Raw genomic sequence first — 17,626 nt, 5'->3', positions numbered from 1 at the left:
TCGCGACGCCTCATTAGGCGAATTAGGTGTATCTGTGAAAAATGTCGAGGGTGGGACAAGCTCGAACTCAACGCAAAAAATCGCCCTTACGAATTCAAAGAAACTAATCTCACGAAGATATTTTAGTATGGAATTCGATTAAAACAACGAAGTTGCTTTCGTATTTGGCCAGAAAGCCTTTAATTTTGGTTAAAACGAATTAAAAAACAGGTCAACGGTTCCATTCGGGACTGTGCCCGCTGCCGGGTCCCTCGTTTCATATTTTCCCAGAGCCCGGACTCTTGTAATTGGAAAATTCTTTTGTAAAGTTTGTACCTTGAAGCCAACAAAGAGCAGATGTACAATTGAAATTACTTTCAGATACATCTTTTTAGAATATCAACACTGCTGTGCCTCTTCTAGACGCATTCATTTACGCTTAATCTAATATTATTATTTTATAAAAAGAACTTACCTTATCGAGACCAAGATCATGGCGAATATAAGGTACTTTCCCAGCAGAGGAACTACCAAAGAGGTGGGGGGTATAATCTCGACGACCAACAGGAAGAAAACGTGGAGGCTAATTAGAATTGATATCGACAGAGTCACCTGGAAGCAAAACTGTCATTAAAATGCCTTAATCAAGTTCTGTAGCTCAGATAATGTAAATTTAATGCAGGCTGGCTATAGAATACTAATGCGCCACTCTTTCCACCGTACAGTGTCTTACAAGAGTCTCAAACCAATAACATTTTCATTCCCGTATCGACGCCTTCATAAGTTTTAAAATAAAGTTATCAGCGTAGGGCAACGCGAGAGCTTGGAAAGAATGAGAAAACTTCGCGGTAACGTCACTGCCCGAAAGTCCGTTTAGAGATCCCTCTTTTAATAAAGCCACAATTAGGGTTACTTAAAACTTCCCGACTACCTGAGGTTCCCAAAGCTATTACTTAAATATTTCTTAATATCAATTTGCTCCCGGATATCCCTGAAAGTTTCCAAGGCCAAAGTATTGAACCCCTCCCGAGGAGTTATTTAATAAATTCAAGAACGTGGTCGCTTAAAATGAGAAAAGTTTGAAGGTCGCTGGAATATTACACAATCTAGCCAGCAGTCCCAAAACTTCAGACCGTCGCGTCGTGCAATAGAAATGAATAATAAAATACAGTTCTCGTGTGTGGAAATAAACAACACTCTGCCATAGAATTTAAATCAAAAATACATTATAATCCCAACATGCAACCTAAAAATACCGTTGTGAAGCGCAAGTAGTTTGATAATATTTCCCGAGAATGGCAAGATAAATCTATGAAATGTTAGGCAAACTGCCGGTTGAGCTTCTTTTATAACAGATTCTCATTCACAAATATTTGCTTGCGAACACTTAGAGCACATAAATTCTTCCCCCAAGACGCGTCAGACTGAACCAGCTCCCTTCCTTACCGACAAAATTACACACTCCACGCTTACAGGCAGTCATTAATAACGACTCAGACAGGTCGGCCCTCTAAATCAAATTAATGTAAGGCGTAAGGGTTAAACGCGGCGAGCAATACATTTAACTTACAAAAACAATCTTGTTCTGCCCTTCTCGATAACGGCCTGCAAGGAATTGGGGGAGTTTTCTTAAGGATTATCGCGCCGCGTGTAAATCAGATCGCTCTGAATAAAATAGAACTCGTTTTTAACAGAAATTATAGAAAGTGCTGAAAAGTTTGGGGACTGCTGGCTTCACTAGGTTTTATAATAGTCAGCGGTCCTCAACATTTTGTCAATGCAGTTCCGGAACAACAAAATAACGTTTTCAGCGGCTTCTAAGGATCGTGAAGGAGCTGTTACAATTATCAGTCGCGTCGAGGATTTCACACGATCGCGGCGTGAAGGCAACGCGACGATTCGACTACATCCAACGGAATGAACTGCCATAGGAGAGGTAATGTCCGTTAATGGAATCCGGGCTTCTTTTTTTCGTCGAGTTCTCAATTTCGGGTGATGTCGAGGAAGAGGCGTTCATTATAACCGTACGTTCCTTCGGGGAAAATAAAATTAAATGCGACGGGATGACAGGCAAACACTGGCTTAATGGCGGGGTTTTTTCGTTTCCATCGACCTTAATGGGTACGCGGAAAAGAGCTCCTTTAAAATCGTACGGATGAGCCCGTCTTTATCTTCGAGGGCAAAGGTGTGGTCGATTTGAAGAATATTTATTTGTTTTACTTCATTTTTAAATCACTTGTTATTTAAGGAGGTATATCGGGTTTACTCAAATGCACAGATGTACTTGAAAATTTATATAGCGTGTTACCCAGCGCTCCCTCTGTGCGCCAATTTTTTTGATTTTTTTTTTGACTCTAGATTTTGAGATATTGTTGTTGAAAGTTGTTCATTTTAACATAGGTTTATATGGCGAAGATGGACGGTGTTTTTGCCCATAACTGAGAAAAAAATGTAGAAATTGCGAAACAAAACTTTTCCATAGATAGTACACAGTGTTATCTTATTTTTGATGTAAAACTAATGGAAGTTTTGAACATAGTACAGCTGTATTAATTAGAAACAGAAACCAATAATTGCATTTCTGTCCGACTTGAGGATTAATGTGGCAACGTCGCAATCAGCTGACAGCAAGGAGGGAATATATTTGAAAGACTTGATAAAAACGAAATTGATTTCAAACATATACATTTTTCCTAAATCCCATGTACATTGTTATCAACAATAAATTATCCACAACAGATGATTTTTTGTAATGTTTTTAAAAAACTAGATTAATTAAAAAATATTAGGAAGCTGTGATATATTTATTGGAATAAAAAATACAGTTGATAAATCCTTTTAATATATTTAATGGTTTATAAAAACATCGTAACCATTACCAGCAATGTTTAGGGTTACATAAAGTTTTCTTTACTTGATCAATATAATTAGTAATACTTGAGATAAAAGCATTTGTACGGAATAACAAAGGAACATACATATTTCTCAGCAAATTTTAATCTAGAAAATTAGTTATAGTTGCAAAACTTTTGTAACATTACTAAAATAGAGATTAAAAACACGAACAGTGAGTAATAATGTAATTTCTATCACAGAACCTTCAAAATTGCATCCAACATTTTCTTTGACTTGGACGAGAGATGGGCGCGAGTGTCATTTCATTTCTTTAGAACTAAATTAACATAATTCTCGTTGTTTTACCAGTTCACATGATTTACGGATTTTAAATAAAAGATATAAATCTTCGCGAGGATAATACGATATATTTGCTATATATAATAATTATATTGACATAGTTTACACACAATACATTTTTGAACGCGTACGCATCTTTACCCGAAATTGACGAGCAACATCTCCGATGTCCGAGGTCTGTAGGTTCGCAGCAAGAATCGTATATAAGAGGATAGCTTATTGCCATAAGAACAACGTTGGCCGATCGGGCCTATTTGCGGACGGAATACTGAACGGTTGTGACGTATTCATCAGTGCAGAATTGCTGTCATCGCACAAATGTCTGTGTGTTTACGTTTTGGTTTTTTATTTTCTCGTAAGTGTTTTCTGGCAATTTGCTTATTTTTTAACGTTGTACAATTATTATAGACTTTTAAGAACATTATATACATTCAAGATTTGTGTCATAAACTTTAATTTCTTTTTTTCGGTCTTCAAACGATCAATTTGTGTTTGGACATTTTTGTATCTTTATATTTTTTTTTCGGGCGTACCTAGGTATTTAACAGTTTGGCAAATTTCCTTAATAAGCAGAGAAAAAACGAATTTTTAAACTTTATTGAGCAAATAACCTATGTTCATTCACAATCAGAAAAGAATGGATAAATCGTTGTAAAAGAGCGGATAAATTCAACGAAAATACCTCTACTATATGCTGTCTACATTTTACTCCCAACGATTATGAGAGATCTACAAAATGAATTTAATTAGGTAATAAGTATACATTGTTCTATAGAAAAAATGTTTTGTTAATATGTTATGTTATATTACTACCATTGCGCCGAACAGACAAAGTCCACAGAAGCAAAATTCGCAAATTAAAAAAAATAATTAAAATTAATATCTTTTGGTATATTAAGATTTTTTAGTAATGTATTTTCTTTCTCTCTTCCTCGACCTACATTTAACTCCTTTTATAATTTTTTTGTTGTACTTGTATATTATTATTTTAGTTGTTGAAAAAAATAAATTTATTTAAAATTGTAACAATTTATTCCTCCTGCACATACAGACCCAGTTCCTATTTTCTTAACATTAATCATCATAGTTGTATAAAAATATATATATTTAGTAATTTTTATAAATTTCATTTAATAAATATTCATTGAAGGCATTCATTCAATAAACAGATTAAAAACATTAAAATTGTATTGATTTATTGGGTACTTTTGTTATTGCATATACGTATTTAATTATTCTTAGTTAAATGCTCACTTAAAAAATAAAAAATACTTTTTGATTAGCTACTACAAAAACCACTAAAGCAGCTTAATTTAAAAAAGACGATGTATTACCGTACATTTTAAATGTGATGCATCTGAAAGTGTACTGATGGTGACGTCACGGCTTGCGATCGCCGGCTAACAAATCATGCAAAATAAGCTATCCTCTTATATACAATTCTTGGGTTCGCACTGTGTACAACTGCTAGTCAATTATTAGCGCTGTTGCCACATCTACATAGTCTTTATGCGTTCATTAAATATAATTTAAAACTACTTAAATATGATATTTTTATGTTGTTAATTAGTCAATATGTATGCTATGTGCATATAAGTAGATTTATTTGCTATATAGATAATGTTTATCGCAAATAATTTCAAAAGAATTTATTTTTTTCAAATTGGCAGCGGGCTTTAGTCCCATAAGAAAAGCATAGGACTCCCCCTGCGCTCCTCACTTCCCTCGGACCCCGATATACCTCCTTAAGAAACATACTCAAAAATTTTTATAGATACCACGTATACCACGTAAAACTGCTAAACATTTATAATTATGACTAATTGTAAGTTTATACCTCCTTAACTTACATCGAGGTGTGGAACTAACAGTTACCGTGATAGTTTTTGGCTACATTTTAAAAGCTTTACGACTTCGAGTGAGATCTCTTTCCTCCGATCGCATAAAATAAGATTTTTATGACTTGGGAACGGCCACTTGATCCGTCAAACCACCCTATTCGGCGATCTTCAATTGTCACTAATAGAACCGATCAGGAAAACCAGCTGAAACGACGAGTACCACACTTACCGGAGTAGATTAATGTTGAGGTAATTTCTCGAAAACTAATCACGCGGAACGGGTTTTAAGGATGTAATAAAACCGGTTCCGCTCTCCCAGGAAGTGCGGGGATCCCCCACGTTAATAGATCGATAAATTTTATGCAAATTTCCGGACGGGGCGATGATTTGCAAGGAGACGTATATGTTTGCCGATTCCACATAGGAAGTAGCTCCCAACCCTAAGCTTATTAACGTCGAAGACACCCCAGCTGTTGAAATATTTGGATTCGAACGGATTAACAGGTGACTGTTGCAAAACAGATTGCACTGAGAAAAATATTTTAGTCGCTCGTAACTGAAACACCCCGTAGCTTGTAAGACACAAACAAGTTCCTTTTATTTCAATTGTTTTCATTTATAACAAAATTCCGAAGGCTCGTCTAATTATTTCGCCCGCTCGAACTGAAAGCGGATCTCCCAAGTAATAAACTGCGAAACAGGAAAGAAAACAGCTTAGAAAGTCGATTTTCCCTCGTCTGCCGCCTCCTCGAATATGTATATTGTTTTTCATTAGCCTTTTATCGCGAAACATGACGCGAACTAAGCGAAAACGTCTCCCTGACGGCGAAATTAACGTCGCGACGCCGCCGTCCCTCCACCCCCCGCAGACAAACGAACGCGGGACTAAATAAAAGTTGTCGGAATGAACTCGTCCGGGGCAGGCAGAAGCAATTCGTAAAAATCATTTATAATGGAGCCGGAGAGTCGTCCGTAAATGTAAAGTCGTTCTTTAATTTATTACTTGCCTCTGCTCTCCCGAGTTTTCATGGGTAAAATTGCCGCGTCAAATTCCATTTTGAAAGTACAATTAAAAATTTAAGGAAAGATCTTAAAAATATCGACATCAGAACGCGTTCAAAATGACCTATGTGCAGGATATACACGTATAGTATATAAGTCATTTATTTTGTTGTATAGAAAAATCAAATCAAATATTATGTAGAATAAGAATCCGAGTATGCCTATTTCAAAAAACTTTTGCTAAATTCAGGGGAACAACAAACGTACAAAAAGAACGAAAAATTACCCGTTTTTCGACATATTTTTCCCTGTCACATTGAAAGTAAGCCCTAAATAAAAAAGTCATTCTTTATTTTTTAATAATTTAACAATTTTCTATAAAGTTGCAATAACTGCGAACCAAAAAAGTTGAATTTTGCATTAACAATGGGCGAAAATTTGTAGAAAATCGTATGTATATTTGGAGCAATTTTTAAAATAAGTAAATATTTATAAATATTGATGAAACTTTATGAACAAATAGTAAAACATATTATGTCAATTCTACCCTAAAAATTTTGCAACGATCGATCGTGTGGTTTTCGATTGACAGGACTGTTAATTAAGACAATTTCAAAAAGTTTATCGCGGTACCGTGGGTTTAAATTGAGATCTAGAAAGGGCAAATAATTTTTTAGAGATACTTGTTGTCACAATAAACAATGATTTATACTAAAAATACCTATGAATTTTCTCAGGAACGGTTACACTTATCAAGACGATTTCTTTTTAATTTGTTATAGCAAAATGAAAAGAATACGAATAGGTATGTCATCAAAAATCAATAAAATAAATAATTTTTTCACGAATTTTGAGTTTAAAGAATTATGCCACTTTCGCTTGCTTTTAAAAAATAGTTATATTATAGTAATCAAGTTTTATTAGTTTGTGTTCATCAATGCATTCCACGAAATTGATGCTTTAATGATTAAATTAAAAACAAATTATTTTCTTCTTTTAATGATCTCTCTGTTAATTCATTAAAGTATAACAAAATTTTCACTTATAATCTCCCTAGTGCTCGAATTATTTCCCGAAATTTTTTCGAAGAAACGCATATTTTAAAATTTGAGGAAAAATTTCCGGACATTAATTCAAGGACGTGGGGGATTCGTAAGAAAATTTTACACCCAAAATTTATTTTAAAAATTAGACATGCTTCATTTTAAAACTTATTTCGCCAAAATAAAGTTGGCTTGACAGGTAGATATTGTTTTGTGGTGCATGACAAATTTTTAATGGTTTTTAATAAAATATAAAAAACACGTTCCTTTCACTTTCACTTTAGTAATAAATGAGACATTTAATTTTTGAATTTAAATATTTATCTTTGCAACACAATTCACTTAGTATTACCATTGTATAAGTACAATGGTATTACTAAAATAGAAGGAAAGTAAGTTTTTGTAGAAATGCGATGTCTGTGACAGTTTATTAATGATCCTTATTAAACATAAAAATAAAAAAGGCATTTAATTTTTGAATTCAGATTTTATGTTTGCAGTATAATTCACTTAGTATTACTAAAATAGAAGGAAAGTAAGTTTTTGTGGAAAACCGATGTCTATGGCAATATATCAATGATTCCTAAAAAATCATAACTGCAATCAAGTAGGCTTAGGCTTGTGATGTCAAAATCGTCTTCGTTATACGTCACGTTGACAGTCATTTTCTCTAGCTTCTAATTGTTTACAATTAAATCATGGCAGTGAACAACCAAAAAACTAATTTAAAACCTTATTGTATATGTAATTCTTGCACCAAAATAGGGGACATTCTTATGTCTCATAAAAATTTAAAGTATCTGCTATATTTACTGAAAAAAACTGGAATCAGTCCGCATCAAGAAAACCTTTTCGCAGCTATTCAAAAGATTTTGGAGGAAGATATCACATCTTTTTTACTTAAAACCAGGGCTCAACAGAACAGAATTTCATCAAATTATTACATATATTTTATGAAACACAGACATCTGATGGAAATGAAAAATAAAGGTAACAATTATGCTCCTCGTTATTCTCCGTTGCGAAGAGAAGAGTTCCAGCCAGAATTTCAAAAACATTTAGCGTTAATAGAAGAAATCTCGGAACAAATATTTGGTAAATAATTATTTGTATCTATTTATTATTTTAAAATAAATAAAAATATTACAAAGCGAAATTCTGGATAGGTACTGATTTTTAACCATATGACAGCTGTCAAAAAAAAAAATTCCACTTATTAATTTTGTTTGCCTAGCTTGGCAGGAGGAAAAAAATTCCGAAAAATTTGAAGGTTGCCATGGGCAACTGTCGAAATTACAGTATGTAATTGGCTTAAAATGACAGGTGTAAAATTTTCAGTTAAATTAATGATAGGAGGAAGTTGTTATTATGAGGAAAAATGGTATAAAAATTATTTATAGTAATAAAAGTTTAAAAATAGGTATTTTTAGTATTGATCATAAATTAAACTTTTTCAAAATTTTTTTTAATTAACAATCCTGTCAATCGAAAACCACGCGATCGATGGTTGCAAACATTTTAGGGTACATTTGACATATGTTTTACTATTTGTTTACAAAGTTTCATCGATTTTTATAAATATTTACTTATTTTAAAAATTGCTCCAAATATACATACGATTTTCCACTATTTTTCGCCCATTGTAATGCAATTTTCATTCGTAGTTGTAGCTTTATAGGAAATCGTCAAATAAACAAAAAATAAGGAACGACTTTTTTATTTAGGGCTTACTTCCAATGTTACAGGGAAAAATATGTCGAAAACGGATAATTTTTCGTTATTTTTGTATGTTTGTAGTTTCCCTGAATTTAGCAATGGTTTTTTGGAATAGGCAAACTCGGATTCTTATTCTACATAATATTTGTACCTACAATTTTTTTACACAAACGCCAAAGTCTACTTTTACTGGTCTGCCGCCTGGCCTATACTTGTTTTCGATATTTAAAATTTGTTGATGAAAAAATATGAATTTTCTCGGAAAAAAGATTTCCAATTTGAGGAAACGAATAAAAGATACAAAATTTATCCTTAAATTTCAAATTCGCCATTTACTTGCGCTATTTATTCGACATTATTATTTCTGCGGATTCAAAGGACGGATGAATAAACATATAGGTACAAAACACAGCAAGATTGAATCGTTTCAATCAATGTAGCGATTATTTTTCATGGCCGATTTCAGTTCAACTTCAAGCGGCACAGTACACGGATTACAAATGAACCGGTGCTGTCAATCGTTGACGTCTGCCCAGAGCTATACGCGGCGGGCCAATTCACAGGCAACAATGTCGGACATCGCGAACAAAGGTCCTCTCTACCGCTGACATCGCGGCAAAACGTTAAAATTGTGTTTATTCCCAACGCATTGTGAGCAACTACAATGGACTACTTCACCGTACCGATTCAGAATTTATTTCGGTGCTGATGAGATTAATTCTTTATATAAAAGCTTCTATTCTACACATAAAAAATATAATTGTTATTTAGTCCAGGGAACCAAGAATTTCCCCACCGAATTGTTTCGGGTAGAACCGATTGACGTGAAACATGGACTGTAAGTAGAAAATAGCTCAAGAAACAAAAGTTATATGATGCTGATGAGCGTTTTTGTCCAGAGAGAGGAAGCCACCCCTTCTAAAGGGTGAAAAATAAAATATTGAAAATAACCGCAGGTATCGATAAAGCAATAAATTTTAAGAAAAAAGTATCTTATGAATATTTTTCGATAAGTCAATATTTTCTGTTATTGGTGATTGAAAATGTACATTTTTTATTAAAAAATACGTTTTTCTCAGACATTATATGAAAAAAAAAAACATCACGAAGAACGAAGTTATACAAAAAGTAAAAGATTAAGTTTTTTTCATTTATGTAGGTGCAATAGGTGCTGAGATACGGCTGGTTGAAGATAATTTCATGTCCGCCAGAAACAAAAGCATTTAACGTAAAATTACTGAAAAAAAAATCTATTTTTCAATACACTGAACATTTTTTAAAGTACTTTAAAAAATCATTAAAATGAACTTGACTTTAAGTCATTAGTATAAAAATTAACAGAGTTATGATCAAAATAAAATTGTTAATTCGCTTTTTTTTGGAAAAAAAAATCAGTACAAAAACTGATGAATTTTTCACGTGATATAAAATTAACGGTAATCCTTCTACAATTTACGTTTTGTGCTAACAATATATTATACAAGTTTAAACAGTTTAGAATGCATATTTTTGAAAATACATATTACGTTTTGATTGAAAATATATTTTTTTTAATTCCAATAAAATAACATATTTTTGAAAATAAAATAATACTCCGTTGTTTTTCAACGAATCTTAACGATTTTTTTTTAACTTGATGCTCTTTTCATAAGCTTTCCGAATATGTAATAATATATAACTATATCACACTCGTGCGTCGTGTATTTTATTTTACAACTAAGGCTAAAAAATAAAATTAATTTCCAGATTGCAAATTTGAAATTAAAAAAAATGATACATTTCAATGTATTATTATGAAATCTATCATGAAAAAAATCAGTGCGATTGTGAAATTTCCTCGGGATCGTCCAGACTAATAATTAGTTAATTTGTTTATAAGGCCATAACTTGTAAACTATTCAACATACCGATTCCTGATTTCGTGTGAGTTATTAGACAGTGATAAGGAATGAGAGGATGCGATGACAAAACGTTCTGGTAATAATAACGCAGTATATAAATATTTAATTCAAAAGTCATAAATACGCTTCTTCTGTTTATAACTTTTGATCTAATCAATATTTTTTGACGCTCGAGGGCTAGTTTTGTAGGTCTTTTGAAGACGAAAAAAAAAGTACATTAGGTACTGTTTTCTCGTGGAAATGAACGGAAAAAAGTTATTAGCGAAAAACGTAAATTTACGTAAAAATTATACAATTAACCACCATGTAAACAATCTTCCCCCCGTTTTTATGACTGTGGAAACTAATATGTTATTGTACATAATATTTAGCATCTATAGTGATAAATTCAGCTTGCCGAAACAAAAAGTCGCGAAATGGTCGTTTCCCAGCTTATTTTCCTGGCCTATAGATATACATAATAAAATAATATATTCGAAAATTTGAAATTATGACTTTCTGCATGAAAAAAATATTGAGAAATAATTATTTTAAATATTGCATAAATTAAAATAAATCACGAGAAAGTTATTACGATTTTTTTTTTATTTTGCATTGTTTATTGGATTATTGTATTATAAAGAGGTAAAAGAATTTAATTTATCCTGGTTGTACTATCAAATCATTTCAAACTGTTAAAAATATTTTTAAATATTTTTTTATTAGGGGTAGTTTTTTAAGAGTTGAAATATTGTAATAAATTATTTACAAAACCATAAACTATTGAAAAGGTTTATGTCTATAATATATGCGCTATAAAAATATTTTATGGTCAAAGAAACTATTAATTTTATATTTTTATCATTAAGGGTGTTTTTTAAGGGTTGAAACTTTTAAGGTCACCTTACCTTTTCGCCACTGTCCGAGGGCAAGTAGAACGTCAAGACGGTCAAGAAAGATATCCCCATGCAGGGGATGATGATGTTCACGGTGTAGAAGAGCGTCTTCCTTCTCATTGTGATATTGAAGGTAATGTCCAGATATGGTTCATCACAGCACGTGTAAAATTTTTCGTTTCTGAAACCAAAGATACAGATCTTCTAAAAAAGAAACATTTCGCTGGACTGTCCCAAAAGTAATGACCCCAAGATCATTTTTAGTACTTTTAGAGACGTATACTGCTCTCTGGGACTCACCCTCGCCCTTACCCTTCTCAATTGTCGTTATCTAAATCTAATAACTTATTTATAGGGAGCTTGAAGGTAGACTTCCATATTACTGTGTCACATTAAGCGTATTAATGATTTAATTATTCACAAGACGTTAACAACGTTTGAATTTTGATCGGTACAATGTTATGAAAGTCTCTCTTTGTGTGCTGGAAACGAAATTGTGGATAAAAAATGCATGTACCCACCTCACTGCAGGTACTTCGAGGATGTCCCACTCCACCGACATATAAAACTCCGAGAGGTCCACGCCGACGTCCACCACGTTGCTCCCGGCCTTCTCGTCCATATGCCTGAGGTCGACCTGGACATCAATGCGAATTTAAGTACCGCGTAAAAGGCTGCGCCCCTCAAACTCACTTCTATGGGTAACATAACAGTAATTGCCTATATACACTTTATGTACACTTATACGTAATGAAAGAAACATCAGTCCTGTACGGCGTACAACCCTTACACAACAATGTACAACGACTCAACATTAGCACACAACACTGAATAATATACTAGACATATGGTTGACCTACAACAAAGGCAGTCTAATTTTATTTGGTTGTTTTTAGTTCAGTTGTTTTAGGTTCGGTTTTATGTTGCCGGAAGTTGCGGACGTTTCTTGGAAACCTCGCGCGTCGACGGGGGGTTACTTGCTTGTATTTTTATTGCCAGCGGAGTCGCCGAATGGTAATTTCGGATTGGAACTTTGGCAGTAAATTACGGGTCTCGTGAATTATTCATACCGCTAATTGGATACACCAACTTACGGCTTGACTTGGACGAAGATTCGTCGGCTTTGTATTTATTGCCGCCTTGTTGCACATCCTTTATTTTGTCGCCTTTATTAAAGTTAACTGTACCCTTCGAAAAGTCTCACATCGGAATGTCCTAAGCCAACATACTTTTCAATTGCTTGAATTTTCGAAACATTGGCGAATTCTTAACTAAAACGCGTTTCCAAGAAACTTCCGAATCTCCGAGCCGGTGGTTTCGTATCGCTTCAATAATTGCGATTCGAAAGTGTGGAGAATTATTCGAAAACTGCCCCTCGGCTTTTCCTGGATCGACGTCCCTCAGAGCGCCTTTTCGACATCCCCTTAAAATGCGATCCGCGTAGTTTATCGTTCGGCGAAAAAATTGAAAACGGCTCAGCTCGGGGAGAAACAAAGTGAAGGAGGCTTTAAAATTACTTTCACGGGAACCGGCAGTGACTTTTCAGCGGTGGGGTTCGGATGGCGTTGCAAATTTGGATGGTTACATTCATGGTTGTTAGTTGGTGGGTTTTTATAGAGTAAATTTTAGTTTTATGTTTAGAGTGCAACAAGAAGCATGCTGTCAAGACCAGAATGAGATGAGATTGACTAGGGATGGTGCGTGGCGCTCTGGATTGGTGCAGATTGATGCAGTTTTCTATAGGCAGCACATCCAGAAATGTAAAATTTGGTAAAAGTTTACACATAAAAGTGAACAAAAAGAACTTATACGACATGGGTTCTAAACCCAACTATTTTCGAGAAAAAAATTATCAAAATCTTCAAGTTGATACGAACCTCGACATAATTTTGTGCACAGAACACTATAAACTGCAATATTTGCCACGTGTTTAAAGTTTATAGTTTAATTTTAATAAAATAAATATCTTTGCTACTCAAGAAAGTCCGATAAAGTTGATACCATGCAATATGGCAACAGTGCGACGGAATGACAGTGGTATCTCGGCTCTTCTTGATATTGGTAGTGTTGTTCCTCGCTCCGAAAATCATGACCCATACTGACAAGTGAATAGACTTGTCTGGGATTATAGGCCAGAGCAGATCTGTCGAAAAACCCCTTCTTGGATGTAAGAGGGGGCAAGCTAATTTTTGCTGGAATACCTTCAGTCAACTCACATACTAAAAGTGTAGATCCCTAGATCTGGGCCAGGCCCGGAACATTTTCAAAATTGCAAAATTGTTTAAAACAATTTTAAAAAATGCCTATTTTATCTGAGTTTTTTTACTTATATCTTGGAACCTATGCATTTTGGAAGAATATTGAAGAGGAAAAAAAATTATTTTGCGAAAACTATACAACCGATTTTAATGAAATTTGATGTGTTGTTTTCTTATACTCTAAAGTATTTTTTACCAAAATTAAGTGGTTCTGCTCGCACTGTTGCCAAGATGTAATGCCCTCCCAAATATCATAAAAAAATATTTAAAAAACCTTAATATACAACTTTTTTGTTCATTTATGCTTAATTCTCCTTATGTTGAAGTAATGGCGGTGAATTTCTACCACACTATAAAATAAATATAAGAAATTAACGTTGTAACAGATGAGTATAAAAAACACTGCCTACTGGATATGCTACCTTTAAAGTTCCTGCATTTAATGGCTTTGTAGGGTCACTCCAATTGCCCTGTAACATCATACGAGCTCAATCCATCACATTTCACATGAGCGAAAGTCCTAAATGATGTACCGTGACACAATTACAATCCGGAGCGCCACAAAAACCACGGAAAAAGCTGGAAGCGCAGGGCAAGCCGTCCAATGCTACACATCCAGGGTAATTCCTAATTGGAGTCATTAGAACAAAGTGCCATGTACAGCGTTTTTCATTACTTACCGGAGGAACTGTTACTTTTATCGTTATTAGGGGAGGGCGACTTTTTACGACGTAATAAAAACGTTACGGTGGTTCGCTTTCGCTCGTGCAGTTTTTTGCTGGTACGGGAAATGTATGATTTTTAATTTATGTTTCAGGAACTCCAGGGTCTCTCCGTTTATGTGAGTTAATTTTATGTCCCTATCGAGATTCAACGGGTCGAGAAGTTTTTTGGAAATTACGGGACATGAGAGACGACAATTAAAAATTAAATTATAAATGATGGCTAAACGCGACGACATTCAAATAATACTCCTCTTTTTAACAACTACAGTCTAGCTTACGGTTTAGACTTCTTAGAAATGATTTTTTTTTATTAGTTAAAATTTCGTGGGAACTATAACTTAATCCTAGGCAAATATTTACAGGAGTTTTCTTCTGGAAAGAACTATGTCTCTATTAGTTGCTACATGCTTACGGATAACTAGTGGCGGTTTGTAACCAGTACTGCATTCCCCTTAAATATATACAAGAACACTAACAACAGCGAGTAAACCGCATTTGCTCTGCCATTCGAAGCGACATCTAGCTAACATTTATTGAAACGCTCTAAATGATCTCCCTTTATGGAAAAGGTATAAAATTTGTGGTGCCCCAAAAATTCATACACCACCAAAAATTCGAGCTTGCAAAAACAAAACTCTAAAAAACGGTATGTTTGTTTATAATCAAAGCAATTGTAGCTGATTTTTCAGCTGATTTCATAAAACTTACCCGGTTATGGATATAATATTTATATTAGAAACAAAAATTATTTCTAGAGATTTTTTGTATTAAAGAATTGTATGATCATTATATAAAAAAAAATCATGTGAAATTAATATTTGATTGAAATTGTTTAAGTGCACATCTGTCTAAATATTAAAAAAAAGCTTTTAAACATTGTGCGTCTACAGCAATTTTCCTAGTACTTTTTCATGAATTTTTGCTATTTTTGCCCTGTTTTTTGAGGTTAGGAAATTCCTGTGATGTGACCAGGAGGCAAAAATACTACGGATAAGATATGTCGCATGAAAAGTATAGATAACATTTTTTTTTGTGTAAACCACGGTAATAAGAGGACCACGAAAACCACAGTAATACTAAATAAATTTGCAAAAAGCTTAAGCCACATATTAATAAACATTCTTTCGGTTTCGGCAGGATCGCTCTCATCGTTCGTTTGTTTCGATTATCCTGCAAAGGCAAAAAGCAAATTCAGTAATGAATTCCCTGGTCCTTTCGCGAATAAAAGATGGCTATATGCGGGCCCGAAGAGCCAGATAAATGCCTAGCTTCCGGACGTAAAATTAAAACCGGAAAAGGACCGCATCAACAGAAATTTGAATAATCGCTCAAAGTAAAATAATTCAAATCCTCCCCTTTGAAACGGGAAGACTGCACGGTTTTTAGCTTCTCGCGACTGATTAGTACGTCTTTGTGGGGGGAAATGGACGTTTTTAATAAAAAAAAAAATACCGATGAAAAGGTGCTTTTCTTTAGCTTAAAAGCCGGTCTTTCAGCAGAAACTCGTTAATTCTGTTTATTCGCGAAGCAAAAGAAATTTTACGCGGGTTATCAATAAAAATCTTTTTGAGATATTAACTTCGACATAATGTATATGGAAAACGGGTTGTCCCAATTATAAGTGACACACGGTTAACGGCTTGACCCACTTATTTGTGACGCCATGTATATTCCTTCTCTTCACTTGATTTTTTTTTAATAAACCAACCAATTTCGCTTCAATATACAGAATGCTATAAGAAACTTAAAAAATCTATATACTACTCAGAAGAAAATAGTCACAACAAGTATGAACGCTCTAGGTAAGATTGTGATGCGAAGGTGTTACAATGGTAACTTTTATTCCTTAAGAATTTTGTGAATGTAACATAATTAGATAAGATGCTGTACAGGAAAATCTTAATGCATATATCAGGAAGTTTATGCTGCGATATACAGATATAACTAGCAGAAAATTCTTTGTTGAGTGCATGAAACACTATCTGTAGGTTGGGGTGATCGAAAGGCATGGAGAATTTTACGCAGACATCGCTTTCGTCCGTATCAAGTTCCAGAACCTACAACTACAGGGGCGAGAATGGGCGAGGCTGTGTTTGCTAGCCAAGGAATTTTTATAATAGAAATAAAACAACTTGTATACCGATTAACCAACGCTAGTTTTCAATAAATCTCTAGGCAAGGCTGTATAACAACGCAGTAAACATAAACTCACGATCACGGACTTCTTTCTAAAGGGGTCGAAGTGAGCAAGGCCAAGTGCAAGTCATCAGCAATGCCACAAACATAATTCGTGAGCAACTTGTCAAGTAAGTGTGACTACATATCTTATTCGTGGATCAGAACTATGTTTTCGCCTTAAGCCCTTAGTTGAGTGTGTTTCGAAACAAAAAACTATTTTGTTTACAATTTTAATGCCTCCTGACAGTTAGAGCCTACAATCGCAGCAGGCATATTGCAGTGATTCTCAAAATCTCGTAGAGATCTGCATGAGCTACCATGAAAAAAGATTTATTCATTTTTCTTTATGTTACCTGTTTTGAAACTGTTAGAATTCGTATACACCATGCATCAAAGTCCTCCTTATGCATACATCTTGACTGAAAAAAGTTTGGGAACCACTGGCCCATTACGACACCCATAATTCCAGTCTGCTGAAAATGTCGCACACTGTTTCGTTCGCTGTTATTACATTCGAACTGCTAGACATGTAACTCCGAGTCCGGTACTTCAGAAAATGATTGGGTCTCATGCAAGGCTCGTCCCGTCCTTTTCTACCGCGCCTCGCGCTCGGCCTCCGCTGGAAAGGAAATTGGTGTTCTCGTTTCTATGAATGCATTACCAGCGGGGTTAGTTACGGGGTTCTTACGGGGTATCTGGGGTACTGAACACGCGATGTGGCTAATTGCGAAAATTTTGCACTGCTGTTTTGATATATTTTGAAGTATTTCGTAGTATTCGGGATTTTTCAACTAGACCAGGGGCGGATCTTGTTTTTTTCTGGATTACCTTCAATATAATTCACATAATAAAAGTGTAGATCCCTAGATCTGGGCGAGATCCGGAACATTTTCAAAATTGCAAAAATGTTTAA

At 34.3% G+C, this 17,626-nt stretch overlaps 1 protein-coding gene across 1 annotated transcript in view; it reads right to left on the bottom strand.

The window, feature by feature from the left end:
- Positions 1-450: 450 nt before the first annotated feature.
- The window catches only part of LOC108915624 (acetylcholine receptor subunit alpha-like), a 49,005-nt gene continuing 31,829 nt past the window's right edge, over positions 451-17,626 (bottom strand). The window contains exons 5-7 of the mRNA XM_018721693.1: positions 12,074-12,189; positions 11,565-11,733; positions 451-591 (exon numbers count right to left, since the gene is read on the bottom strand). Coding sequence (XP_018577209.1) covers positions 451-591; positions 11,565-11,733; positions 12,074-12,189 — 426 coding nt within the window. The remainder of the gene's footprint in view (positions 592-11,564; positions 11,734-12,073; positions 12,190-17,626) is intronic.

The sequence above is a fragment of the Anoplophora glabripennis genome, unplaced genomic scaffold (genome assembly GCF_000390285.2).
Source record: "Anoplophora glabripennis isolate ALB-LARVAE unplaced genomic scaffold, Agla_2.0 scaffold1618, whole genome shotgun sequence".
NCBI lineage: Eukaryota > Metazoa > Arthropoda > Insecta > Coleoptera > Cerambycidae > Anoplophora > Anoplophora glabripennis.
Note: the sequence above shows the minus strand (reverse complement) of the source record. Positions and strands in the feature narration are given on the sequence as shown.